General features: G+C 45.8%; 1 protein-coding gene across 9 annotated transcripts in view; it reads right to left on the reverse strand.

Annotated features, from left to right (window-relative positions):
- Window positions 1-282: 282 nt before the first annotated feature.
- zhx3b (zinc fingers and homeoboxes 3b) overlaps window positions 283-27,612 on the reverse strand; it is a 128,511-nt gene continuing 101,181 nt past the window's right edge. For 5 of the 9 annotated variants that reach the window (XM_072243001.1, XM_072243049.1, XM_072243040.1 and 2 more), the window contains 2 exons: window positions 4,920-7,788; window positions 283-1,420 (listed from right to left, as the gene is read on the reverse strand). In XM_072243001.1, coding sequence (XP_072099102.1) covers window positions 1,410-1,420; window positions 4,920-7,629 — 2,721 coding nt within the window. In that variant the 5' untranslated portion in view covers window positions 7,630-7,788 and the 3' untranslated portion in view covers window positions 283-1,409. Of the gene's footprint in view, window positions 1,421-4,919; window positions 7,789-16,916; window positions 17,109-17,700; window positions 17,815-27,612 lie in introns of those variants that run through there. The other 4 variants (XM_072243022.1, XM_072243057.1, XM_072243031.1 and 1 more) reach the window with 4 other exon arrangements.

Below are 27,612 nucleotides of genomic sequence, written 5' to 3' on the forward strand. Positions count from 1 at the left end.
AAATTAAGGATTCGCAGCATAAGGACTTCCCTTCATATTCCTGCTTTGACTCTGCCATCCCCGCCAATACCTTCATCAAATTTAAGTTCTTACCGAATCAAGGTGGTGTTAAGTGTTCACACCAGATGATATATTCCTCATAGGCCACAGGTGGGACTCAGTTCTCCCCGGTACGTCCACACCATAGCTCTCTTGTAGGTCTTTCCGGCTCAGGCAAAAATAAACTTTTTTTTGGCTTCTCAAAGCAACGATGACCATTTGTTTAACATGCACGCACACACATAAATATATATATACTTTATTAAATTAGAACAACTGACCTGCATATATCTTCCTTGACAATTCCTATTGTGACAAGCACATATGTAGCCGCTCATTCATCCATCCCAACGAATGAAGCGTAGGCCTACCCTTGCTGTTTAAGTACCAAACGTAACCAGACTCCCGAGTGACCCCAGTTACACACAGTTCCCTCAATAAAAATTACTTTAAAAAAAATCTTTTCTGAAAGGTCATTTTGGTTTAAGCTGTCCCATTTAACCAGTGAGTAGCACAAAGCTCTTCAAAGAAAAACTGCTCACAATATTTTAAAATCCAATTATAGTCGTGGGTTCTAGCATAGCACATTCAAACCACAGTGGACCTAACCACCTGACTGCCCTCCCCACATGCCCCACGAGATCTTCCTTTTATGTGCGCTTGAAATCACCGCATGCTTCCTTGGCACATCTTCCAGTTCTCCGCACTCAACATTAGTTATCTCTGCTGTCGTTCGTGGGGACTGGAACCTTTGCAAATCTCATTCTTGTGTAAACAATGTTCCACCTGAAATGCAGATGAATTCGATTAAAGGAAGGGACATGTCGCAATGTTGCGTATTTCCAAATCTGGCTCGCTTTCCAACAGGAATAGATAATACATTTTTACTGGTGTAATTCTGGACTGACAACCCAGAATATAAACTGGGGTATCTCCAAGCATCAAACACCCTCTCTATGATCATCTCAGTTTGGATTCACCAGTTAGAAGTCTCCATTTGGTAAGCATGGCGAAAGCATGCTTTTTTTTTCAGTCCTGTTATATACAAACAAAACTTTATTTGTGCAGTAAAGTCAATTCTTCGACTGTGGTGCCTGAGGGATGTCAATAAAATCTCAGGTGAGCACCTCAAGTGTCCCAAGTCAGTTATATCAATGTCTATTTACAGTAATGATGCCATTGCACTCACACACACTCACAAAACACTAGAGAGAGAGTCTGAACCACAGCCGCAGCCTCCCAACACAGCATCTGGTCAGTCCGAGCAGCAGCCAAAGCTGGCGACAGGCCCAGAATAGTCCACGGCGCTCCTCGTTCAAGAATGAACTGCAGTACTTGTTTCCCTTACTTTTGAGGGTGCCCATCTTCCGTCACTCTGCTTCTGAAATAACAAAGGGGAAAGAGAAAACAGAAACCATCTTGAGACTTCCGCAATATGTCCGGGGGTCTTGCACAGAATTTGATTGGCAATGGAATACAAAGGTTTTTTTTCCATCTAACCGGACATTTCAACATCCATCTATGACACTCAAGGTCCAAAAAACAAGTGGATCAGATGCATTCCATACAACGATGAACAGAACAGCACAGGGAAACGCCCTTCAGCCACTATGTTGTGCTGAACCAATTACACTAGTAATAAAAGCCTACTAAAGGGGCTTTAGCCAGTGATAGCTTCAATGGACCAGGTTGCTAACTGTTGAAAAAGATATGAAAGGGGGTATGAAGAATTACTTTTATTTTTACAGAAAGAATAATTATAATCATGGATTCACTACCCGGAGGGGTGATGGAAACAGAGTAATTCATGGTTTCCCAAAGGGAATTGGATGGACATCAAAAGAGACTCACACACAAAATGGTGGAGGAGCTCAGCAAGTCAGGCAGCATCATGAAATCCTGATGAAAGGCCTCAGCCCAAAATATTCCTGACTTGCTGAGTTTCTCCAGCATTTTGCGTGTTGTTCAGGGTTTCCGGCATTTGCAGAATTTCTTGTGTTATTGAGAGAGACTGGTTTGCAAGGCAGCACAGGGAATGAGATGAGGGGATTGTTCTACAAGGAGCCAGGATAGACCCAATAGGATGAATGGCCTCTGCCCTAACACTACCAATTGCAAAAGTCTACAGAAAGATGCTAGCATGGCTTAAAAATGTGTGCATTTTTATTCACTTTCTCAGATAAATTATAAAAAACATTGAAAATGGAAGTATAAATGTACGGATGCACAACTATTGATCCAATTGAAGGCCAGTCCAGGTGGTGTGGGACTGAACGAGGGTGTTACCAATGACAGCAGTGTGCTGGTGACGTTTTCAGAGACAACAGCCTCCTAGATCACACACAGAACTGGGCCTGTCCACTATATTTCTAAAGCAAGGTGACTGGTTTGGTGGAAAACCCGTTGGCAATTCATTCGCAGTGCAGGGAAAGAGAACTGTGCAGTTCTAGTCATCTACTGACAGGAAAGATGTCAATAAGCATGAAAGAGTACAGAGAAAACTTACAAGGATGTTGCCAAGACTTGAGGGCCGGAATCATCGGGAAAGGCTGAATAGGTTAGGAATTTATTCCCCAGAGTACAGGAGAATGAAGGGAGATCTTTTAGAGGTACAGAAAATTATGAGGGGTATAGATAGGGTGAATGCATGCAGGCTTTTTCACCTCAGGGTGGGTGAGTCTCGGACAAGAGGTCATAGGTTTAAGGTGAAAGGTGAAATATTTAAGGGGAACTTCTCCACTCAGTGTGGAAAAAGATTCCAGTTGTAACATTTAAGAGAAGTTTGGATAGGTACGTGGATGGGAGGGGTATAGAGGGGTATGGTCCCGGTGCAGGTAATGGCACTAGGCAGAAGACCATCTTCTGTGCTATAATATTCGATGGCCAACTCTATAAGTGAGAATTGGTCATAAATGGACCTTTACAAGAATGATCCCGTTAATAAAAGTATAACAGTTGAGGAGTGTTTGGTGGCTTTGAGCCTGTAGTCATTCGAGTTTAGAAGAATGAGGGTGGAATCTCACTAAAAGCTACAAAAATTGAAATACCCAGAGGTGGTGTGGAGAGGATGAGGAGACAGTCAGTCTCAGAAACAGAAGCACACCCCTCTTGAACAGAGATAAGGAGGAATTTCTTCAGCCAGACAGTGATTAATCTGTGGAATTCATTGCCACAAACAGCTGTGCAGGCAAATCACTGGGTATATTTAAAATGGAGGTTGATAAATTCTTGTTTAGTCAGGGCATCAAAGAGGAAGGCAGGAGAATGGAGTTGAGAAGCAGCCATGATTGAAGCATCCAGTGGCTGAAATTGCCTTGTTAATGAGTGAGGTCAGAGGTCAGAGGAGAATGCTCAGACTGGGTCAAGCTGAGAGGAAGGTGACAGTAACTCAAAACAAAACACACGTTATAACGGTGCAGAAAAGCATCCATGATTGCACAACATATTGAATCTTGAAGTGGATGGATTACAGGAGCAGAAGACCACAATGAGTTCCACTCCTGAACCTAATAAAGTTGCCACTGAGTGCACATACTTTGCTAATAAATTTACTTTGAACATAAACTTTTAACGATAAATGTCAGCTTTGCCATACTCCAAAAATTACTAAAAATAAAGATAAGAGAGAGTGAAGCTTTCAGTATTGCCATACTAAGCCCAAATGGATTACCAGTGTCAATGGATGGCTCAGAAAAAACAACTGTTTATTTTCAGGATGAAATGCAGCTAACAAGACCAGCATTTATTGCCTATCCTTAACCCAAGTGGCTTGGTCATCCATACTGGAACAGGATAGGAACTGCATATGTAAAGCACTGTAAAGTTTCATGCTACTGTATGGTTTCTCTGTAGCAGCAGTGTTTGGGTTATGACTAGAGATAACAGGGACTTTGGAGTGTGCGCTGGCCAATGAGGGGAGATGTCTTTCTTTCTTGTGAGCCTGAGCAAAGGTTTCATGGTCTTTTGCTCAGCAGACCGGAGGAAGATGAAGAGAGAAGATGCCAGAATGGGGAAGTCGTAGTCTGCAGGATGGAGTGGACTTGGGATGGGGTCAGGAGTCGACGACCAGGAGGCAAATCGATGAAGAACCAACAGACGGGAAAACGTCAGCTCCAACGTTGTGTATAGACTGTTTCATGAGAATGGGCCCTTTTTCTTTTTTGTTTCTTTACTAACCCTATAGTCAAATTAAGAATTATAAATCTCAATCATTTAATCGCATATCGTGTACTGTTTGTTATTTCATGGTGCTAGATTTGTAACAGGGGAACACATCACGCAGCATCTGCCCAAACAAGATTTCTCAAGTTTGGCCGGGCCGGGGGCTGTCTTCTCCTGGGTTAAGCCACCAGCCGAACATGAGGGTCACACATATCAGGCCAATCTTATGGGAAAAGATTGAGACGCTTCCCCCACCTCCAGCTGAGAGAACAACTTTGAGGTGAAATTCGCTGGAAATACTCAATAGGTTAGGCAGCATCTATGTGGGCAGAGGAATAGTTAATGTTTCAAGTCCAAGACCCTTTGCCAGATATTATTCAACCTCAATATCTTTTTTTTTTAAAGTTTAAAAATCAGGAAATGGAACAAAACCAACATCAATGAAGGATTGGATTACTGATCTGGAATTCACAAGTTTGAAACCCATAACTGCATCTAAGGAAGGTAAATTCTAAAACACTAACTATTCCGCTCTCCACAGATGCTGCCTGGTCTTCTGAGTGCTTCCAGCATTTTGTTTATATGTCTGATTTAAAAGACCTGCACTCTTTCTGCGTTGGCATGAACAAGATTGGCTTTTGCACCTCAACCAACTGCGGGTTGGCGTCCCACTGATTGCACCGGCCTCCACCCACACACCCCCGAGCCCAGACCCTCACCAGAGATGTTCTCGGCATCGAACTCATTCAGTTCTGCAGGGCCCTCCCGTGATTGGACGTCCCAGTTATCGCTGTTGTCAGTCACGTCGGAGTAGGCCTCCTCCACGGCGTGCCGCAGGACGCCCTTGGTCCTGTCGCTCTCCCCGTTGGCTGAGTGCTGGTCCTCACTGCTCAGGTCAGACATGTACATGGCGTCCTCGGTCTGCTTCTCGGCGAACCAGTCCCTGACCTGCTCGTAGCTCATGCAGGACTTCTCACACAGCCGGTCCAAGTCCTCCTCGTGCAGCATCCGGTGCTGGGTGTAGTACTCAAACAGGGCCGCCTTCCCGCTCTTCTTGGAAGGCGCCCGACGGACCCGGGGGTTTTCCATCGGCACGTCGGTGACCAGGCTGTTGCTGCCTGAGCGGATGGCATAGATGCCCCGCTTGTAGTCCTCGTACCACTTGAGCTGCCCGTTCTTCAGGGCGTAGCGGGCATCGCCGAACCAGCGCACCACCTCGCTCCGAGGGAGACGGGCACTGATGGCCAACTCGTCATACTCCTCCACCGTCGGCCACTGCGTCCGCATGAACTGCAACTTCATTAGGTGCAGCTGGTGGACTGTCTTCTTGTTCTGGCCCTTGTACTTGGGCGTGCTGGGGCAGGGAATGGGGCTGGGGTGGAGTGCCTTGGGCTGGCTGCTGCCCATCCTCATAGGGCCGGCCTTCTGGCGCTCCTGAGGGCCCAGCACCCTCTTCAGGTCCACCGAGCTGCTGTCGCTCGGCGTCCCCTCACCGTCCGACTCCGCCTCCTCCTCTTCCTCCTCGTCGCCGGCGGAGTCGGCCACACCCGCCTCCTCCCGGCGGCCCCGCTCGTCCGGCTTGGCCTTGCGTCGCTCGGAGAACCACAGGTCGATTTCCCGCCGGGTCATCTTGGTCTCGGCCCTCAGCCGGTCCACCTCCTCCTCGGAGGGGAAGGGGTTGAGGCCGTAGCTCTGCTCCAGTGCCCGGAGCTGCTCTGCCGACTTGCCCTTGAACTTGGGCGGGGTGAAGTCGCAGCTGGTCTGCCACTGGCGCCGGTGGGGTTGCAGGCCCGGGGTGGCCAGGGGAGATGGGTGCTCCTCTCCGGGGCCTGCACTGGGAGAAGGGACGTGGGGGCCGCCGGCCTCAAAGGTCTGGTTGCACTTGAGGTTCTTGTAGTTGTAGCGTCGGTCACTGAACCACTTGCGGATCTCCTTGCCCTGCAAGCCCGTCACCCTCACCAGCCTATCCACCTCCTCGTGCTCGGGGAACTGGGCCCTCAGGAAGCTCTGCTTCAGGGCAGCCAACTGCTCCTTGGTCTTCTTGTATTTGTAGGTGCCGAACTCTGACACCAGGCCGTGGCTTGAGGTAATCACTGGCTGGCTACCTGAGGCCGACGTCAGGACTTTCACCCCCAGTCCGTCTGCGGAGCCCCCCAGCTTCTGCAGCTGGAACTTGGGTGGCTCCGGCTGCTTGGGGACGGTGGCCAGACTGACCGCCACGGGGGGTGCCGTCACGGTGACTCCCTTCACCACCCCACCCCCAGACTGGGTGACCACTATGTTGCCCGCTTGAGTCATCAGCTGGCAGGGGAAGTTGGCCTGGAAGAGGGGCTGGCCCCCGTTGGCCGTAGTCACCTGGCCGGGCAGCACGGTGATGGTCGGCTGCGGGACACCCTGGATCACCGTGCTGAACATCTTCTTGCGGGCGTCCTCGATCTCCTCGGGCGTCCAGCTGATGCCATGCTTGAGCCGCTGGGCGGTGAACCAGATCTTGAGCTGCTCCTCCGGGTACTTGGTCACCACCGTCAGCCAGCAGAGCTCCGCTTTGGTGGGGTAGGGAAACTTGCTGAAGGAGTTGTTAAGGAAGCTGTTGGAGTCCATGGCGGCATTGTAGGTGGGGATGCTACTCAGGGGGATCATCACCTTGGGCAGGGAGCTGCAGTTGTTGCCCGAGGCTGGCTGTTGAACCACAGGGACGATCTGGGCTACTCCGGCCTGCAGGATGGGCACCGGGACCACTGCTGTGCCGTTGATGGCCTGCCCGGGGTTGCTGGGCCCATTGGTCGTGAGCACCTCTAGGCCCTCAACCTTCTTAATGGCCTCATCAGCCACCCCCACTTCCTCGCCAGGATCTTCCCTCGCCGGGTGGGTGACGCTAATCCTCTTGGGGTCCGGCCTGGCTTTCAGCATCTTCATGATGGGTGTCTTGCTGATGGAGATCTCGGACTGGGGATCCACCTCGTCCCCATTCTCCTGGGCGCTGTGGCTTTGGGCCTCGGAGGCGTCGTGCTCGGGCGCCGACGGGCCGCCCTTCTTGATGACGCTGACCTTGAGGTTGCCTTCGCCGACGTGGCACAGGACGTTGTGCACCGTCAGCGACTCCTGGCTTCTGGTGCTGTAGTTGCACTCGACACAGACGTACAGCTGGTCCGCACTGGCGTCAGAGTGTGCTGACTCCACGTGCATGGTGAACGCATAGTAGTTCTGACTGGTGTAATCGCAGTACTTGCATTCAAAGCCACCGCGCTCTGTGACATTGTTCTGTACGTAGACATCCTCACTGGCTGACTGGTCGTCAACCGGAAGTGCTTGTGGTGAGGGTTCCTCGGCATCATTGCGCGCTGGGCTAATATCGACGGCTGGGTCCTGCAGGGCCAGGGTTTTGGCTGGGATCATGCACGGGGTAGTAGACTTCCTCTTGCTCGCCATCACGAATGGCAATGGCGTCAGAGAACCAGTGCCCAACCCGAGTCCTCAACGGCAGACTTCTCCTCAGCGTACTCTTCTCTCCATTAACACCTTGCCCCTCCGCTTGTCTACCAGGCAGGTCCGTCACCAACTTCAGCTCCTCTGAACAGATGGTCCCACCTGTAAAAACAAAATGAGAGGGATTAGAGGCAGCCGCAGTTCGATAGTCTCCAATTTTACTGACAGAATTTTACGTACTTCATTTGATCTCGAGAGAAAGGAGAGCCAGAGTGGAATGAATATAATGTAGAATATTCCCAGTTACTGTTAGGACACAGCTCGGACCGTCAAAAAACAGCCTCCCCTCCAGTGGCTCTGGCAACATTTCCCAGCTGCTTCAGGAAAGCAGCCAATATGATCAAGTACCTCAGTCACCAAATCATTCTCTCATCACTGCCCGTCAGGCTGAAAACACTCCACCACCAAGCTCAAGGACAATTTCTACCCCACTGTTATAAGATTACACAATGGCCTTCTTATTCCATAAAGACGAACTCCTTGCATCTCAGTGCCTACTCTCCCTGATTCTTTTCTGTAACTGTTACTGTCTTTCCCTTTGCAATATCTTGATTGTACTTCACCCAACTTCACTTGCCCCATCACTGAACTGTTCCCACAACCTATCGACTCACTTTCAAGGACTCTTCATCTCATTTTGTCGATATTTATCAAACCACAAACAAGAGAAAATCTGCAGATGCTGGAAATCCGAGCAACCACACACAAAATGTTGGAGGAACTCAGCAGGCCAGGCAGCAGCTATGGGAAAAAGTACAGTCGATGCTTTGATCTGAAACGTCAACTGTACTTTTTTCCATAGATGCTGCCTGGCCTACTGAGTTCCTCCAGCATTTTGTGTGTGTTTCTCAATATATATTGCTTATTTATTTATTATTTATTTTTCTATTATTTTGTATTTGCAGCTTGTTTTCGTTTACACATTAGTTGCTTGTCCGTCCTGTTGGGTAATAAATTTACTTTGTAACTTTGTTTTGTATGCCAGATCACTCCAAACCTAACATTTTTGACTGCTTCTGGGTACATGTGCCAATAATAAATTAACTAACAATTAGGATGATTGACAATGAACTACTGGGAAAAAATTCAGGTAAACCAGATTGTTAATGTACTTTGCACTAGTGTATTAAAGAGATTAAGGATTTTCTAAAAGGGTAACTGGGACACAGGAGGAACTCAGCAAGCTCAGCAGCATCTTTGGAGGGTAAAAACCACTAAATGTTTGGGCCGAATCCTTTCATCAGAACTGGGTTCTTTTAAAAGATTAGTTTACTTGTCACATCAAAACATACAGTGAAATGTGTCAACGACTAACACAACCTGAGGATATGCTGGGGGCAGCCCACAAGCGTCACCATGCTTCTGGTGCCAACGTAGCATGCCCAAAGCTTAACAGCCCTAACCTGCTAGTCTCTGTAACGTGGGAGGAAACCAGAACATCCTGAGGAAACCTACGTACGAATAGTGAGAACATACCAACTTCACACAGAAAGTGGCGGGGAATCAAACCTGACACACACAGCCCTTCTCCTTGACTTCCATAACACAAATGTAGTCTCAATTGATCTTGTATCTCCACACTACCACAATTTATTAAACTATACGTCTGTGAAGCTCAATGTGATGCCCAGGAGCATTAGAGAAATATACAGAACTGTGCAAAAGTCTCAGGCAAATATACAGTATATATACAGCTACGACACTAAGAGTTTGGCACAGTACTATATTTGCCAATGTGGAGTAGAGAGCGAGTTTGCAATTTTGGTAGGAGCAAAGGATGTTGGGTTTGGCAAAGATGGAGCGCTGCGGAAGGGGTGTGGGACAGGTAGCAGAGAAGGGGTGCCATGGGCAAGGGGTGGTGCGGGTGCACACAACCACCCCTGAGACACCAGGCAAAGCCATTTGATTCCAAACAATTCGTTTATTGATCATTACAGAATGCCCCCCCCCCCAGTGCTTCCTGCTTCCTCTCCTCTCCCTGCCCCCTTCCCACTCTCACTCCACAACAGAGACCCATATCGGAATCAGGTTTATCATCACTCACATATGTCAAGAAATTTTTTGTGTGGCAGCAGTACAGTGCAATACATAAAATTACTATAGTACTGTGGAAAAGTCTTAGGCACCCTAACTATATATATTTTTGCCTACGACTTTAGCACAGTTCTGTTTTTCATTATCAGAATCAGGTTCATTATCACTGACATGTGTTGTGAAATTTGTTAACATAGCAGCAGCAGAAAATATGTCTTCTCATAATACAAAGCTCGGGAACTTTTTCTAAAGTAGTAACATTTCAGGGAATAGAATTGAATCTGAGTCTGCAGATGCTGGAACCTGAAGCAAACAAAAAGGTGTGAGAGGAAATCAGGGGGTCGAGCAGCATCTTTGGAGAGAAGGGAATTATTGATGTTTTGTGTTGGGACTGCATCGGCATGCCTGAGAACTAATGATTAGAATAACGAACACGGAGAGATAGTTTGTACAGGGAATTGTTGCACGTTACTGAAATGCTCCCGTGGGAAGAACAATGCCTGTGTGCTAGTGATAAATGGATAAGGCAATCCCTCAAGCATACCAAATCCAGAGTCCATGCTGCCATCTAAAGCAGGGGCTCCCAATATTTCTTATGCCATGGACCAATAAGTTTTAGATTGAGTCTGCAGTGGGAAAGGCAAATGTGATGTTAGCATTCATTTCAAGAGGACCAGAATATAAAAGCAAGGATGTAATGCTGAGGCTTTATAAAGCCCTGGTGAGGCCTCACTTGGAGTACTGGGCACAGTTCAGGAGGATGTGCTGACACTGGAGAGGGTTCAAAGGAGGTTCACGAAAATAATTCCAGGATTGAATGGCTTGTCATATGAAGAGCATTTGACGGCTGTACTTGCTGGAATTCAGAAGAATGAAGAGTGACCTAGTTGAAACCTATTAAACGTTGAAAGGCCTCGACACAGTGGATGTGGAGAAGATGAGCAAATCTAAGACCAGACGGCCTCAGAATAGAGGGGCATCCTTTTAGAACAGAGACGAGAAGGAATTTCTTTAGTCAGAGAGTGGTGAATCTGTGGAATTCATTGCCACAGGTGGCTGTGGAGGCCAAGTCTTTATGTATATTTGAGGCATAAGTTGATAGATTCTTGACTGGTCAGGGCATGAAGGGATACAGGGAGAAGACAGGAGACTGGGGCTGAGAGCTATGATGAAATAGTGGAGCAGACCCAATGGGCCGAATGGCCTATCACTGCTCCTATATGCTATGGTCTTATGGTCAATACCATTAAGTGTGGAGTCCGTGCACCCCAGATTGGGAGCCCCTGATCTAAGGGGATGTCTTCTAGGCAAACAAGGGATGTGAAGAAATATAATGGTGTCACATATGGACGGACTGCCGTGGGCACGTGGCCAAGTGGTTAAGGCATTGGACTAGCGACCTGAAGGTCGTGAGTTTGAGCCCCAGCCGAGGCAACGTGTCTCCACACATTGCTCTGCGACGACATTGGTACCAAGCTGTACGGGTCTTAATGCCCTTCCCTTGGACAACATTGGTGTCATGGAGAGGGGAGACTTGCAACATGGACAACTGCCGGTCTTCCATACAACTTTGCCCAGGCCTGCGCCCTGGAGAGTGAAGACTTTCCAGGTGCAGATCCATGGTCTCGCAAGACTAACGGATGCCATTTTTTAATGGACGGATTTACATGGAAAGACTAGCTAAGCAGTTCACAATGACCTGTAATCCCAGCAGAGGAGAATTTCCCTGGGCCAAGCCTGGCTTTCTGACATGTCTTACCAACTATAATTAGTCGATAACTGCATTATTATAAGCATCACCCATCCAACAGAGAGATCAGTGATTTACAAGGAAGTCGCCTGGAACACAGAACAATCTCAAATGCCACCAGGTTGTCGGAAAGACTCGGCTGACATCTTGTTTCGTTGCCTGGCCTGGTCTGTAAGGGAATCCAGACCTACCAGTGTCAGGGCTCTCCCCTGGCCTAGCCAGCCACTCTGTTCAACGACAATTCAGGGTCACACATCGAAACAGGATCTTCAGCCCTTCAAGTCCGTACTGAACATCAAGTGGCAGGGTTAGCACAAAGCTTTACAGCACCAACGATTAGGGTTCAATTCCCGCCACTGCCCGTAAGGAACTTGTATATTCTCCCCGTGCATGGGTTTCCTCCGGGTGCTCCAGTTTCCTCCACAGTTCAAAGATGTATAGTAAGTTGTGGGCATACTATGTTTGTGACACTTGCGGGTTACCCCTAGCACACCCTTGGACTGTGTTGGTCATTGACACAAGTGACGCATTTCACTGTGTGTTTTGATGTACATGTGACAAATAAAGCTAAACTTTAAAGCACCCATTCGTACTTTCGCTCAGAATCAGAATCAGGTTTATTATCACTGACAAATTGAGGAATTTATTGTTCTGTGGTAGCAGCACAGTGCAATACATAAAACATACTATAAATTACAATAAAGCTCAAATAAGCAATGCAAAAAGAGAGGTGTTGTTCACAGGTTTGTGGGCCATTCAGAAAGTTGATGGTAGAGGGGAAGCAGCTGTTCCTAAATTGTCGCATGTGCCTTCAGAATCCTGTACCTCCTCCCAGTGGTCCTGGCTATGACTCTAAACTGCAACCGGTGATGAAGATCTGATTAAGGACTTTCAGAGCTTTGAGGAAAGTGGAGTTACCCCTTTGTCATTCATAGCTCCCAGGGCCGCTCTGACCCGGAACGGTAACACCTGCAAGGGATCCTGCTCAGGATATGAGCGAAGGCCAACGGCAGATCCGGCAGGTTCAGTAACTGAACTTATGACGGAGAAGGCGGATGAGCTAGGACCTCAAATGTCAATGGCTATAGTACAGGCGGATGAACATTTGGGAAGAGAAATGGCGATTTCTTTAGTTCGCCCAACGGAAGGCAATAGCAAACCACCGTTGCTAGATACTAGATTTCCTAGAATCTATTTGCTGAGAAAACCATGGTCAAACTCACAAAATGTATCACACAACAACAGCGTCAAGAGGATCTTCAAGACAATTCTGAAGATGTTTTGCTCGGTAGGGTTGATTCTGGTCAGCGGGGGATCCCCGACCATCATCAAGCTACTGCTCATAAAATTCAAGTAACACAAAAGAAAATTATTGCCACTTGGAATGCAAGAACCCTATATCAAGCAGGAAGATTGGACAATGTGATAAATGAAATGGAAAGACTAAAGATTAACATCATGGGAATTAGTGAAGTTCATTGGATAGGTGCTGGAACATGTCAGAATAGAAATAAAACACTAATTTATTCTTGTGGAACATCCCATACTAACGGAGTAGGAACTCGTATGGATAAAAACATGGCAAAAAGTGCTTTAGGACATTAGGCAATATCAGAAAGAGTGCTCCTTGTTTGATTCAGAGGACAACCATTTGATTTAGCAATTATACAGGTATATGCACCAACAACAGATGGAACAAATGAGGATATAGATAAATTCTATGAAGAGATTGAACAAGCAAAGAATGGATGCAAATCTCAAGATATTGTTATTGTCATGGGAGATCTAAATGCTAAAGTAGGACAAGGTGCTGATGGAAATACCACCGGAAAATTTTGACTAGCAGAAAGAAATGATGGAGGTGAGAAATGGGTAGAATGGTGCGAGATGAATAATCAGGTCATTATGAATACCTACTTTAAAAACCATCCAAGATGCTTGTGGACCTGGAAAAGTCCAGGTGATAACACTAGAAATCAAAGTGACTTTATTACTATAAACCAAAGATTTAGAAACTCAGTGACTCAATGCAAAACATATCCAGGTGCAGACTGTAATAGTGACCATAACTCAGTAGTATGTCATGTAAAAGTAAACCTTAAAAAACTAAAGAAGCAAAAACCTGAACAATCCCTTGACTACTTGCAATTAATTAAAGAAGAAAACTTAAGACAAAAATTTACAATTGAAGTAAGGAATAGATTTCAAAGTCTAGAAATAGAATCTGTTGAAGATGATGGCAATCATGTAGAAATGAAGTTTAACTCCCTAAAGGATGCCTTGGTAGAATCAGCAAAGTCAGTGATTCCTAAAAAAGGAAAAAGCACAAAGAATAAATGGATGACAGATGAAATCAAAAATCTAATGGAAGGAAGCAAATCCTATAGAATATTAAGTCCTTAGATAAAAAAAAGTTAAAAGCTTATGTCAAAAAGTCAAAGAAGAATGGTTAACCCAGGAATGTGAGCAATTAGAAAGAATCCCTATTACTGATCCAAAAAGGTTACATCAACAAATCAAGAATATCACTGGTAAAAAGCTCCTCTGTTCTTCAGGTGGATGTTTGAAAGCAAAGGATGGTACTATTATCATGGAAAAATATGAGATTATGAACAGGTGGACTGAGTATATTCAGGCATTGTTTGAAGACGATCAAGGCGAAAAACCAGAAATTAAGAAGAACATTGAAGGTCCAAGTATTTTAAAATCTGAAGTTTGTAATGCAATAAATAAGATGAAGAAAGGAAAGGCAGCAGGTCCTGATGAATTAGTAATAGAACAAATTATCACCCTTGAAGATTATGGAATTGAAAAACTTACTGATTTAATCAATGACATTTATGAGACGGGAATAATACCAGAAGAGATGAAAAAATCAGTATTTATCACTCTTCCTAAGAAACCTGGAGCAATAGAATGTGAATTACACAGGACCATAAGTTTAATGAGTCATATCACCAAGATACTTTTAAGAATTTTGATGACAAGAGCTAAAAGTAAGGTACAAGCTGAAATAGGTAAAGAACAATGTGGTTTTGTAAAAGACAAAGGTGCAAGAAACGCAATATTGATGTTAAGGATACTATCAGAACAAGCTATTCAAATGCAAAAAGATTTGTTTGCTTGTTTTAACGACTACACAAAAGCAATTGATAAAGTGAAGCACAATAAGTTATTTGAAATATTACAGAAAATTCTAGATCTAGATTTGAAAGACCTCCGCCTAATCAGAAATCTGTACTGGGAACAAACTGCCGCTGTAAGAATAGATGGAGAAGTGAGTCAGTTTACGAAAATCAAGACAGGTGTTAAACAAGGGCGTGTTTTCTCCCCTGATTTATTTAATGTGTACAGCGAGACAATATTACAAAAAAAAGAGACATCTTGGGAATCAAAGTTGGCAGTGAAAACATCAATAATTTCAGATATGCAGATGACACTGTGTTAATTGCAAGTACGGAGGAAGAACTACAAAACTTAATTGATATACTTGTTGAAGAAAGTGCAAAAATGGGTCTATCTATCAATTGCAAAAAGACAGAATGTATGGTGATATCCAAAAAGAAGGAGAATCCTATCCACAGGCTGAGAATAAATGGGGAAGACATAAAACGAAGTACAGAACTTTTGCTACTTAGGAAGCTGGGTGACATCAGATGGCAGGTGCGATATGGACATCAAGAGAAGAATAGGGATGGCAAAAGACACCTTTATGAGAATGAAGAGTATACTGACCAATACTAAACTAGGCATGACAGCCCGCCTCAGAGTACTGAAATGTTACGTTTATCCAGTTATATTATATGGCTCAGAATGCTGGACAATATCTAGTAACATGAGGAAACGAATTGAAGCAGCAGAGATGTGGTTTTTGAGGAGGATGCAAACAATATCATGGACGAAACGAATATCTAACGAGGATGTCATGATCAGAGGCAAACACAAAAAGAGAAATAATGTATGAGATCATGAAAAGGCAACGTAACTTCATTGGACATGTGATTAGGAAAGAGGAGTTAGAATGCATGGTAATTATGGGAAAGATTGAAGGGAAGAAAGCAAGAGGAAGACAAAGACAAATGATGATGGAGACAGCAGCCAGAGATCTGGAAATGAATACCAATGAATTGATCCACTTGACCCGAAAGAGGAGTGTGTGGGCCATGGCAGGCAAAGCTCAAACTGGGCACGGCACCTGATGATGGTGATGACAACCTCCTCCCAGATGGTAGCGATGAGAAATGGACAAGCCCTGGATGGCAGGCATCACTCATGATTAATGCTGCTTTTTGAGGCATTGCCTTTCGAAGATGCCCTTGATACTGGGAGGGCTCGTGTCCATGATGAAGCTGACTGAGTTCACACTGATCCCACATTCTTATCAACTCCACTAAATGACTACTCCTTAGCTACAGACTAGGGGCAATTTACTGTGGCCAATTAACTGGCCGACCTGCATAATACCAGAGGATGATGGGCGGGTGGGGAGGGAATGGTAGATGGGTGGGGAGAGGGTACTGGATGGATGGGGAAAGGATGTTGGACAGGTGGGGAGGAGATGCTGATGGATAGGGAGGGGAGGCTGGATGGGTGGGGAGGGGATGGTGGATGGGTGGGGAGGGGAGGCTGGATGGGTGGGGAGGGGATGGTGGATGGGTGGGGAGGGGAGGCTGGATGGGTGGGGAGGGGATGGTGGATGAGTGGGGAGGGGAGGCTGGATGGGTGGGGAGGGGATGGTGGATGGGTGGGGAGGGGAGGCTGGATGGGTGGGGAGGGGATGGTGGATGGGTGGGGAGGGGAGGCTGGATGGGTGGGGAGGGGATGGTGGATGGGTGGGGAGGGGAGGCTGGATGAGTGGGGAAGGGAGGCTGGATGGGTGGGGAGGGGATGGTGGATGGGTGGGGAGGGGAGGCTGGATGGGTGGGGAAGGGAGGCTGGATGGGTGGGGAGGGGATGGTGGATGGGTGGGGAGGGGAGGCTGGATGGGTGGGGAGGGGATGGTGGATGGGTGGGGAGGGGATGGTGGATGGGTGGGGAGGGGAGGCTGGATGGGTGGGGAGGGGATGGTGGATGGGTGGGGAGGGGATGGTGGATGGGTGGGGAGGGGAGGCTGGATGGGTGGGGAGGGGATGGTGGATGGGTGGGGAGGGGAGGCTGGATGAGTGGGGAGGGGAGGCTGGATGAGTGGGGAGGGGATGGTGGAAGGGTGATTCTGTTGATGAACAAGTCATTACAGTTATAATGGATTACTGGACTTCTATGTCCCCAGGCCAAAGAAACAGGCAGGAAAAATCATTACAGACATTACCTACCCTGCAAACTGCCTTTTCCAAAAGTTCCCTCCTGGAAAGCACTCTAGGGCTACTGAAACAAAAACTTCATAACATCTTAAAAGTTTCTTCCCTCAGGCAGTCAATCTGATCAACTATGCTAGTTAGCTACACACATCAAATTTGCCGGTGAACGCAGCAGGCCAGGCAGCATCTCTAGGAAGAGGTACAGTCGACGTTTCAGGCCAAGATCCTTCGTCAGGACTTTGAAGTGTGTTGCTTGAATTTCCAGCATCTGCAGAATTCCTCGTGTTTGCATATTCTAGTTAGCTCGTCACTCGAGACACCTTAAACCACTTTTCATAATGCTGTAAATACATACATGTATTAATGCACATTTTATTCCATAACCACCCTTTAACCTCTAACTTGATTTTTTATATATTTCCTTATTCTTTCTAATTGTTGAGTGTTTTTTGTTGCACGAAAAGCCCTGACCAATGCATCACAGCAAACTCCTAATACACATAAATAAAAATGATGCATAAAGTTGATCCTTGATCCTTGATATTGGACTGCAAAATACTACTAAGGAAGGAACAATGACACTGAATTATGGAATATTGAATAGAGATCCATGATTTATAACTAAGGCTAATAATAATGTCAGAAAATATGGGAAACACTCAGCAGAACAGTCAGCATTTGTGGAAAGAGAAATAGTTAATATTTTAGCTGGAAAACCCTTCACTATTTTTATCTAGAAATACAGCACGGAACAGATTTTTCCTGCCCAATGAGCCACACCACCCAACAACCCACCTATTTAACACAAGCCTAATCAAAGAACAATTTCCAGTGACCAACTAACTAACTAGAATGCCTTTGGACTGTGGGAAGAAACCAGAGCACCCAGAGGAAACCCATACAGTTCACAAGGAAAAAGAACAAACTCCTTACTGACAGTGCTGGAATTGAACTCCAAACTCCGAGGCCCCCGAGCTCTAATAGTGGCGCTAACTGTGACCGTGGCACTCACTTCTATTCTTTATTTCAGATTTCTTTGATTTTGATCTGTAAGTAGGAGCATGGGGTAAAGTCACTTCACTGAAGGAAATCAAGATTTTTTCTTTGCTGAAGATAATTAGAAAAAAAGTACAAATAACAAAACATTTACAATTGTTAAAGGTAACAAGATCCACAAATGCAGGATTTGGTTTGCTAAATAAATGCTGAAGCTGATTGGTAAGGGTGTCAAAGTTTATGGGGAGAAGGCTGGAGATTGGGGTTGAGAGGAAAAATAAATCAGCCATGATGAACGGCAGAAGAACTCGATGGCCCAGATGGCCTAAATCTGCCCCTATGTCCTATGGTCTTCTAAATGCCTTTGTGCTGTCGTAGCATCCACAGGAACTCTTGATGGCCTCTCTCTGTGTGCCTGCATGACTAAATCCCTCTGCATCACTGGGCTTGACTGACAGCAGGAGCTGATGCAGTGGAGACCCCACACAGAGAGATCAGAATGACCACGTAAACCAAGCCTATCACCAATATCACACAGCTTTCCTGGTGGGCTCTCATTCCAGGCACCAGGCTGAAGGCACTGATCCAGATCTCTGTGCCCAACAAGTTTACCAGTTATTTCTGCCTTTTCAGCCAAGCCAACTTGCAAGTCTATCAGCTGTCCCTTCTCTAAGTGTTTTATAATTAGGAGTCCTATTAAAAACCAAAAGCACATGAGAACTTAACTTCCTTCCTTTTGGCCAAGGTTTGGGATCACTGACCTGGAGATAGAAGGTCAAGTTCCACTGTGTTAGCTGAGGTATTCATGTTCGAGTACTTATATTACCAAATGCTGAAATACTGAAAAGTGTGAATCAAGTAGACACAGGGGAGGAGGGGAATGGGCGGAGATGTTTACATTGCTAGGAGAGTCTAGGATCTGAGGGCCCAGCCTCAGATTAAAGGGACGTCCCTTTAGAACTGAAACGAGAAGGATGGTCAATGTGTAGAATTTGTTGCCACAAAGGGCTGTGGAGGCCAAGTCATTGGGTGTATTTACGGCAGAGATTGACAGGTTCTTCATTATTAAGGGAGTCAAGGGTTAAGTGTCAGTGTGGGGAATGCAGTGCCTGGGGTGGTGGTAAAGGCAGGTACTGTACATTAGGGATATTTAAGAGACTCTTGGATAGGTACATAGATGAAATAAAAATGGAGGTCTATGCAGGAGGAGTGCTTCAGATTGAGCTTGGAGTAGGTTGACAGGTCGGCACAACATTGTGGGCCGAAGGGCCTGTACTGTGCTACAATGTTCTGTGTTCCATGTCGCAGGGGGAAGGCAGGAGACTGGGGTTGAGAAAGGAAAAACAACTACGATTGAATGGCGGAGGCAGACTCCTTGTTCAAATTTCCTTAATGTACTCAAATATTTTATTATATTCTTAGGGTGTTCACTAAATTATCTAGGATTTTAAAAGTTAATCCTCATAACAATAATAGATTGATTATATCTGACGATGACAGATCTGTGCAGTTCTGCTGTGTGGCTGCTGAGTCCAAGTTGTGAGTGGCGTGGACGTCTATAAAAAGGGCATGAAAACTGAGCTGGATCTGGAAGTGCAGCCCCTGCTATTGCTTTTTTTCTTTGTCGGGCAGTGATTAGTACTGCTGGCGTCTCTCCTCCACATTGTTGTGAGCAGTTCTAACCAAAGCTTGCCAGAAATAAGAGCTGGCCCCGCAAACTAGCTCTGTCATTTATCAAGATCATGAACAGTTTCCAGCCCTATCGCCATACCCTTTGACTTCCTTGGTGTCCTGTAGAGATTAACGGCCTTGAGGGAAGGAAATCTGCCATCCATACCTAGTCCATCACATATAGGAACATAGAGATCCACAGCACGTTACAGGCCCTTCGGCCCACAATGTTGTGCTGACCATGTAACCTACTCTAGAATTTCCATAGCACATAGCCCTGTATTTTTCTAAGATCCATGTACAGATCTAAGAGTCTCTTAAAAGACCCTATTGTATCCGCCTCTACCACATGCACCCACCACTCTCTGTGTGAAAAACTTACCTCTGACATCCCCCTCTATACCTACTTCCAAGCACCTTAAAACTATACCCCCTCATGTTAGCCATTTCAGCTCTGGGAAAAAGCCTCTGGCTATCCACACAGACAATGCCTCTCATCATCTTATACACATCTATCAGGTCACCTCTCGTCCTCCAAGGAGAAAAGGCCAAGTTCGCTCAACTTGTTCTCATAAGGCATGCTCCAATAATGGCAATGTCCTTGTAAATCTCCTCTGCACTCTCTCTATAGTATCCACGTCCTTCTGGCCACCTATAGTGAGGTGACCAGAACTGAACGCAGTATTGCAAGTGGGGTGCAATTAAGGTCTTATATAGCTATAGTTAAATACATATGACACAATACTTAACAACTATTACCTGCTGAGGGGTGTCCTTTTAAAACAGAGATGGGCATGAACTTCTTCAGCTAGGGAGTGGTGAATCTGTGGGATTCGTTGCCACAGGCAACTGCGAAGGCCAAGTCACTGGGTAAATTTAAGGCAGAGGGTGGCAAATTCTTGATTAGTCAGGGCATGAAGGGATACGGGGAGAAGGCAGGAGATTGGGGCTGAGAGAGAAAGTTGATTGGACATGATGAAATGGTGGAGCAGACTCAGTGGGCCAAATGGCCTAATTCTGCTGCTTCATCTTATTGGTCTTAGGGTATAATATCAACATCTCATAATTAAATAAATTACATATCCTTGTAATATTAAAAAAACAAGTTTTAACAAGGAACACAAAATACTGGAGGAACTCTGCATGTCAGGCAGCATCCTTGGAGAGGAATAATCGGGCGATGTTTCAGGCCAAGACCCTCCGGCATGAGTCCCGATGAAGGGTCTCAGCCCAAAACTCAAAGTGTTTATCCCTTTCCATAGACGCTGCCTGATCTGCTCAGTTCCTTCAGCATGTTTTGGTGTGTTACTCTAGATTTCCAGCATCTGCTGGTGTTTAGCACAGATGAGATGATTACCCACGATGGATGTGGACTCTGTTTGGCAGAGAACGTCTGGAACGGGAGGAGTTGGGCCTTATCAAGGTTCACCCAGATAAGCTACAGGACTCTGTGCTCTATGGGCTGTTCTCAGGGACATTAACTGAGGCAAACATCAACTGCTGCTGGAACATCATCAACTCAAGTAAATACACACTATCATTTACTCAAAAATGTGTTGGTCTACCAGATTAAAGAGACGTCCACAAGTAAATACTGCCAATTCACGCATACCAAGGTGTGGGACAGTGTGCTGAGGGACACAGTGAATCAAACTAACTGAAACACAACCTGGAATGTAAATACCAATGCCCAAGAATGAAAAAGGCTAAAGAAAGTGAACACAGCTCTGTCCATTAGAGGCAAAGCCCTTCCCACCATTGAGTACATTTACATGGAGCTCTGCCACAAGAGTGCAAAGAACCCCTACCATCTAAGCAATACCCTCTCCTCACTACCACAATCGAGCAGGAGGTTCAGAAGCCTTTGTTCCCACACTACCAGGTTCAGGAACAGTTATTACCATACAAGCATCAGGCTTCTGAACTGCTGAGGATAAATTCATTCACCACAACTCAGAACTGATTCCACAATCTACAGACTGTTTACAACTCGTGAATCCAGTACTATTTTTATTTGCAAAGTTTGTCTTCTTATGCCCATCAGTTATTTATCAGCATTTGTCTGTTTATGTATAGCCTTTTTGTAAAATTCGATTTTCTTCTTCTTTCTGTAAATGCCTGCAAAAGGTGGGTCTCAAGGTAATATATGGTAACATGTAGGTTGATGGCCTCCGTTAGTCAAGGTTGACCATGGATCTTGTGTCTTAGGTGTTGAAGTCGAAACAGAGCCAGGGCAGTATGATATGGAGAGCGAGGTGTTGCCCTTTCAGCAGGCTCCCCCTCAAAAACGAAGCTGTTGAACCCAAAGGAACAGCAGGAAAATGACCAGCAATGGCTCAGTTTCATAACTACTCTGGGCCCAGTCCTTTATCAAATGTCAGCCAAATGCCAGTGAACGAAACACATCCAGCACAACAAATTAAAAATGTAATAAATACAAGAGATTCGACAGATGCTGGAAATCCAGAGCAACACACACACACACACACACACACACACACACACACACACACACACACACACACACACACACACACGAGTCTCAGCCCAAAATGCTGACTCTTTATTCCTTTCCATGGATGCGACCTGACCTGTTAAATTTAAAGATGTCATTTCTTCTACTCATGGCTTTGTAAAAAGGGGCCATTCTTTAAAAAAAAATCACTTTAATATTAAAGGGGCATTTTAAAGAATGGCCCCTTTCTGAAGGATGGGGAGATGGAAGTTTATGTTCATGTACTTCTCCCATCCCCCACCACTCAGTACAATCTGCTTTGATTTGAAATCAGTCTGGGCCTCCCATCCACCCTGCCTCCATCTCCTCCCCAGGGCACGTCAGCATCGCTCAGTACAGGGAGTTCTGCACAGACCATCTCTCCTTCCAGCCGGCTCGTCACCACTCCCCCTCCCCAACCTTCACTGGTGCAAACTCCATCAGCCAGTACCACATCCCGACATATGGAAGCAATGCTCCTCTCTCTGTGTGTAAAAGAAAATTTCCCATGTATCCCCCTTAAACTTGCTCTTCTCTCCTTAAATCCACAGACACAAGTACTTGAAACATTAACCCCTGCATTCAGATCACCCGAAAGGGAATCTACAGAGCAATGTTCCCCCTCAGTCTCTTGAGCCCCATCCATCAGGAAGAGTAGAATGGGCCTGGTAGACTTGTTGCTCTATTTCTGCCTGTTTTTGATATCTTTACCACAGGGAAAAGATTTGGTCTGTCTATGCCTCTCCTAATCTTAATTTAGCTTCTAACATGTCACCCATTAGCTTCCTTCATTCCAGGGGTTAAAAGCCAATCCAATCCATTCTCTCCCCATAACTAATATCCTGCAGCCCTTAAGACCACAAGACAAAGGAGCAGAATTAGGCCATTCAGCCCATCGACTCTGCTCTGCCATTCCATTATGGCTGATCCCGGATCCCACTCAACCCCATACACCTGCCTTCCCACCATATTCTTCAGTGCCCTGACCAATCAAGAAGCTATCAATTTACGGTTTAAATATACCCATGGACTTGGCCTCCATCGCAGTGTATGGCAGAGCATTCCACAGATTTACTACACTCTGACTAAAAAAATTCTTCCTTACCTCTGTTCTAAAGGTCGCCCCTCAATTTTGAGACTGTGCCTCTAGTTCTGGATACCCCCACCAGAGGAAACATCCTCTCCACATCCACCTCATCTAGTCCTTTCAACATTCCGTCGGTTTCAATGAGATCCCTCCTGCATTCTTCTAAATTCCAGTGAGTACAGGTCCAAAGCTGCCAAATGTTCCTCATATATTAACCTCTTCATTCCTGGAATCATCCTTGTGAACCTTTTCTGGACTCTCTTCAATGACAGCACATCCTTTCTGAGATATGGGGCCCAAAACTGTTGACAATACTCCAAGTGCGGCCTGACTAGTGTCTTATAAAGGCTCAGCATTATCTCCTTGCTTCTAGATTCTATTCTCTTGAAATAAATGCCAACATTGTATTTGCCTTCTTTACCACAGACTCAACCTGTAAATTAACCTTCTGGGAGTCTTGCATGAGGACTCCTAAGTCCCTCTCCACATCAGTCCATCAACATCTGGAAATGATGACGACATTTCCAGCACTTAACATTGGCAACACTCAGCAGGTCAGGAAGAAGAGGGGGAGAGGGGAAGAGGAGGAGAGAGAGTGAGAGAGAGAGGGAGGGAGAGGTAAAGGGGAAAGGGGGAGAGAGAGGGAGGGGGAAGAGGGAGAAGATTGAAGAACCTTCTCTTTGCTTCTTTATCCACAGATGCTGAGTGACCATAAGCCATGGGAGCAAAATTAGGCCATTCAGCCCATCGAGCCTGCTCCAACATTCAACAGTGGCTGATTTATTTTCCCTCTCAATGCAGTGGTTCCATTTACTGCTTTTATTTCAGATCTCCAGCATCTGTGGTATTTTGATTTCTGTCCACAAAGAGGCCAGGCAGGGTAAAGATGGCAGATTTCACTCCCTGAAGCATATTAGTAAGCCAGTTAAGTGTCTGGGACTAGCTACTGTATCTCTGTTAATTCCAAATTCAATTAACTACTTGAATTTGGTCTCTCCAGCTGCCAGGGTGGGATTCAAACTATTTGAATCTGTTTACTATCTGCATTGTACTTTGTGTCGTGCATTTATTATCTGTATTATAGGAACTAGTCACGTGAGTGAGAGCGCAGTAAAAGCGAAGGGAATAAATTACGTAATCGGGCTTTGTTTAGTGTGGAGCTGGGGACCGACGAATGTCATATCTTTTGTTGACTGCTTGGATACACTTAATTGCATTGCTAATTGCTAATAAAGGATCAAATACATCTCCTCAACTTTTGGAACATTATTATTGGATCGATTGGAAGGCACGTCATACAAAGACAACAACCCATGCTAAGTCGCCAGCAGCAGCATTGAATTGTTAGAATAGCCGCCACACAGGGTTCCAGACCGACTGTCAAGTAACTAGAGCACTAAAGCAACACACCCAAAATAATGAAGGAACTCAGCAGGCCAGGCAGCATCTACAGAAAAGAGTAAACAGTCAATGTTTCAGGCCGAGACCCTTCATCAGGACTGGGAAGAAAGAGGAGAGGTCAGAGTGAGGTGGGGGAAGGGAGGAAGTTGTACATAGTGGTAGGTGATAGGTGAAACTGAGAGGGGGAGGGGGTGAGGTAAAGAGCTGGGAAGTCGATTGGTGAAAGAGATAAAGGGCTGGAGAAGGGGGAATCTGGTAGGAGAGGACAGAAGACCATGGAAGAAAGGGGAGGGGGAGGAGCACCAGAGGGAGTGATAGGCAGGTAAGGAGAGAGGGAAACAGGAAAGGGGAATGGCGAAGGGAGGTGGGGATAGCAATTTCCAGAAGTTTGAGAAATCAATGTTCATGCCATCACATTGGAGGCTATCCAGACAGAATATAAGGCGTTGCACCTCCAACCTGAGTATGGCCTCATCGCAGCCATAGAGGAGGCTGTGGACTGACATGTCGGAATGGGAATGGAAAGTAGGATTGAAATGGGTGGCCACCGGGAGATCCCGCTTTTTCTGGTGGACAGAGCGCAGGTGCTCGGCGAAATTCCTCTGTGATTTCTACTAACTAGAGCACCATACTATCATTCTCTCACTGGAACTTACTGACGTCCCTGGGACTGGGGGAAGTGAACAGCAGGAAAAGCCCTACTATTTCCAACACCACCCCCCCCCCCCCCGCCCCAACCTTTTCTGTTCCAACGTGGGTTTGCCTTTCAGTGTGCAACAGGTCTCAGGATCAGCTCCACTTGGAAGAAACCACACAAGTACCATTTGTCCCCAGTAGGATCTATGCCTTGCCTGTTTAAGTGTCTTTCTACACGCCTCTTTATCACAGTGATTGCATCTGATTCCATCACCATCTTTGGCAGCAAGCTCTAGATATCAACCTCCCTTCCCCCTCAGATCCCCTTTAAAACTTCTTCTTCTCACCTTTAACCTATGCCCTCTTTGGTTTTAAAAATTTTTTTGAAGGCCCACCAGTGCCTTTACTTCCTGAGAAAGCTGAAGAAATTTGGCCTGTCCCCTAAAACCCTCACTAATTTTTATAGATGCACCGTAGAAAGCATTCTCCTAGGGTGCATCACAACCTGGTATGGAAGTTGTCCTGTCCAAGACCAGAAGAAGCTTCAGAAGATCGTGAACACAGCCCAGCACATCACACAAACCAATCTTCCGTCCTTGGACTCACTTTACACCGCACGCTGTCGGAGCAGTGCTGCCAGGATAATCAAGGACACGTCCCACCCAGCCAACATACTTTTCGTCCCTCTTCCCTCCGGGAGAAGGTTCAGGAGCTTGAAGACTCATACGGCCAGATTTGGGAACAGCTTCTTTCCAACTGTGATAAGACTGCTGAACGGATCCTGACCCGGATCTGGGCCGTACCCTCCAAATATCTGGACCTGCCTCTCAGTTTTCTTGCACTACCTTACTTTCCCTTTTCTATTTTCTATTTATGATTTATAATTTAAATTTTCAATATTTACTATCGATTTGTACTACAGGGAGTGCGAAGCACAGAATCAAATCGCTCTAGTATCAATTGTTTGGCGACAATAAAGTATAAAGTATATCCTCACCACGGGGAAGAATTGGGACTGTCTATGCGTCTCCTAATCTTACTTTGCTTCTAATAGGTCACCCCTTAGCCTCCTTCATTCCAGTGGAATAAAGCCAATCCAATCCATTCTCTCCCCATAACTAACGTCCCACAGTCCATCAGCATTCTGGTGCATCTCCTCTGCACCCTCTCCAGTGCAATCACATCTCACATCTAGATGTGAATGGTGGTGGACAATTAAATGTGGATCAGAAAGAATATTTCCACCCTCTGTAATGGCAGGGCCTGTCAAAACCCAACCGTACGCGCTCATCGAGTAAGGCCAGCCAACAGGGCTCTGATCAAGCTGTCTAGGCCAATCCCCTGTACAGAGGATACAATGGATCACAGAAACATTGATACCATTGACTTTGGACGATAGAGCTGGGAGATCCTCAATGGCCTATGCTCCACTTAGGAGCTAAGGCCCCAAGTAAGTAAGTAATGGCAGAGTCCAGCATGTGACAGCTCTAGAAAAGGCTGAAGGATAGTATGTTCCGCTGAAAGGGCTGAAGGATAGAAGGATATGTTCAGATGGATGTGCCAATTAGATGATCCAGTTCAGTTTCCCCCTGAGATCCCCACTAACTAATCTCCAACCAATTCAATTCACTGTGTGTGATATCAAGAAATGGCTCTCATCAGACTATACACTTCCACCAACTCACTTCTCATCTTCCTTCATCCCTAACAGAAAAGCCCTAGCTCACACAACCTTTCCTCATAAGGCATGCTCTCCACTCCAGGCAGTATCCTGGTAAATCTCCTCTACATCCTCTCGAAAGCTTCCACACCCCTCCTATAATGAGACAGCCAGAACTGAGCACAATACTGCAAGAGACTCACAAGATTTCGGCAGATGTACTGTGGCGAGCATGCTAACTGACTGCATCACTGTCTGGTCTGGTGGGGGGGTGGGGTGCGTGCACTGCATAGGATGAAAGTAAGCTGCAGGAAGTCGTAGACTGAGTCAGCTCATCATAGGCACTGGCTTCCCCAGCTTCCAGGGCTCCTTCAAGGAGCAATTCCTCAAAAAGACAGCATCCATCATTAAGGACCCTGCCCCCACCCACCCCCATCCCATCACCTAGGACATCCCTCTTCTCATTGCTACCATCAGGGAGGAAGTACAGGAGCCTGAAGGCACACACACTCATTGATTCAGGAACAGCTTCTTCCCCTCTGCCATCAGATTTCTCAATGGACATTGAATCCATGAACACCACCTCACTACATTTTTGCATATATATATATATATATATATATATATATATATATATACACACACACACACATACATACACACACACACACTTCTTACTGTAATTTGCAGTTTCCATTACGTATTGCAATGTACTGCTGCCACAAAACAACAAATTTCACAACATATGCCAGTGATAATAAACTTGATTTTGATTCTGAAATTTGGTCTAACTACATTTTCATAGAGCTGCAATATTACCTTGCAGTTCGTGAGCTCAGTCCCCTGATTAATGAAGGCCAATACACCATATATCTTTTTAACTGCTCTATTAACTTGCAA

Source organism: Mobula birostris, chromosome 2 (assembly GCF_030028105.1).
Source record: "Mobula birostris isolate sMobBir1 chromosome 2, sMobBir1.hap1, whole genome shotgun sequence".
NCBI classification, from domain to species: Eukaryota; Metazoa; Chordata; class Chondrichthyes; order Myliobatiformes; family Myliobatidae; genus Mobula; species Mobula birostris.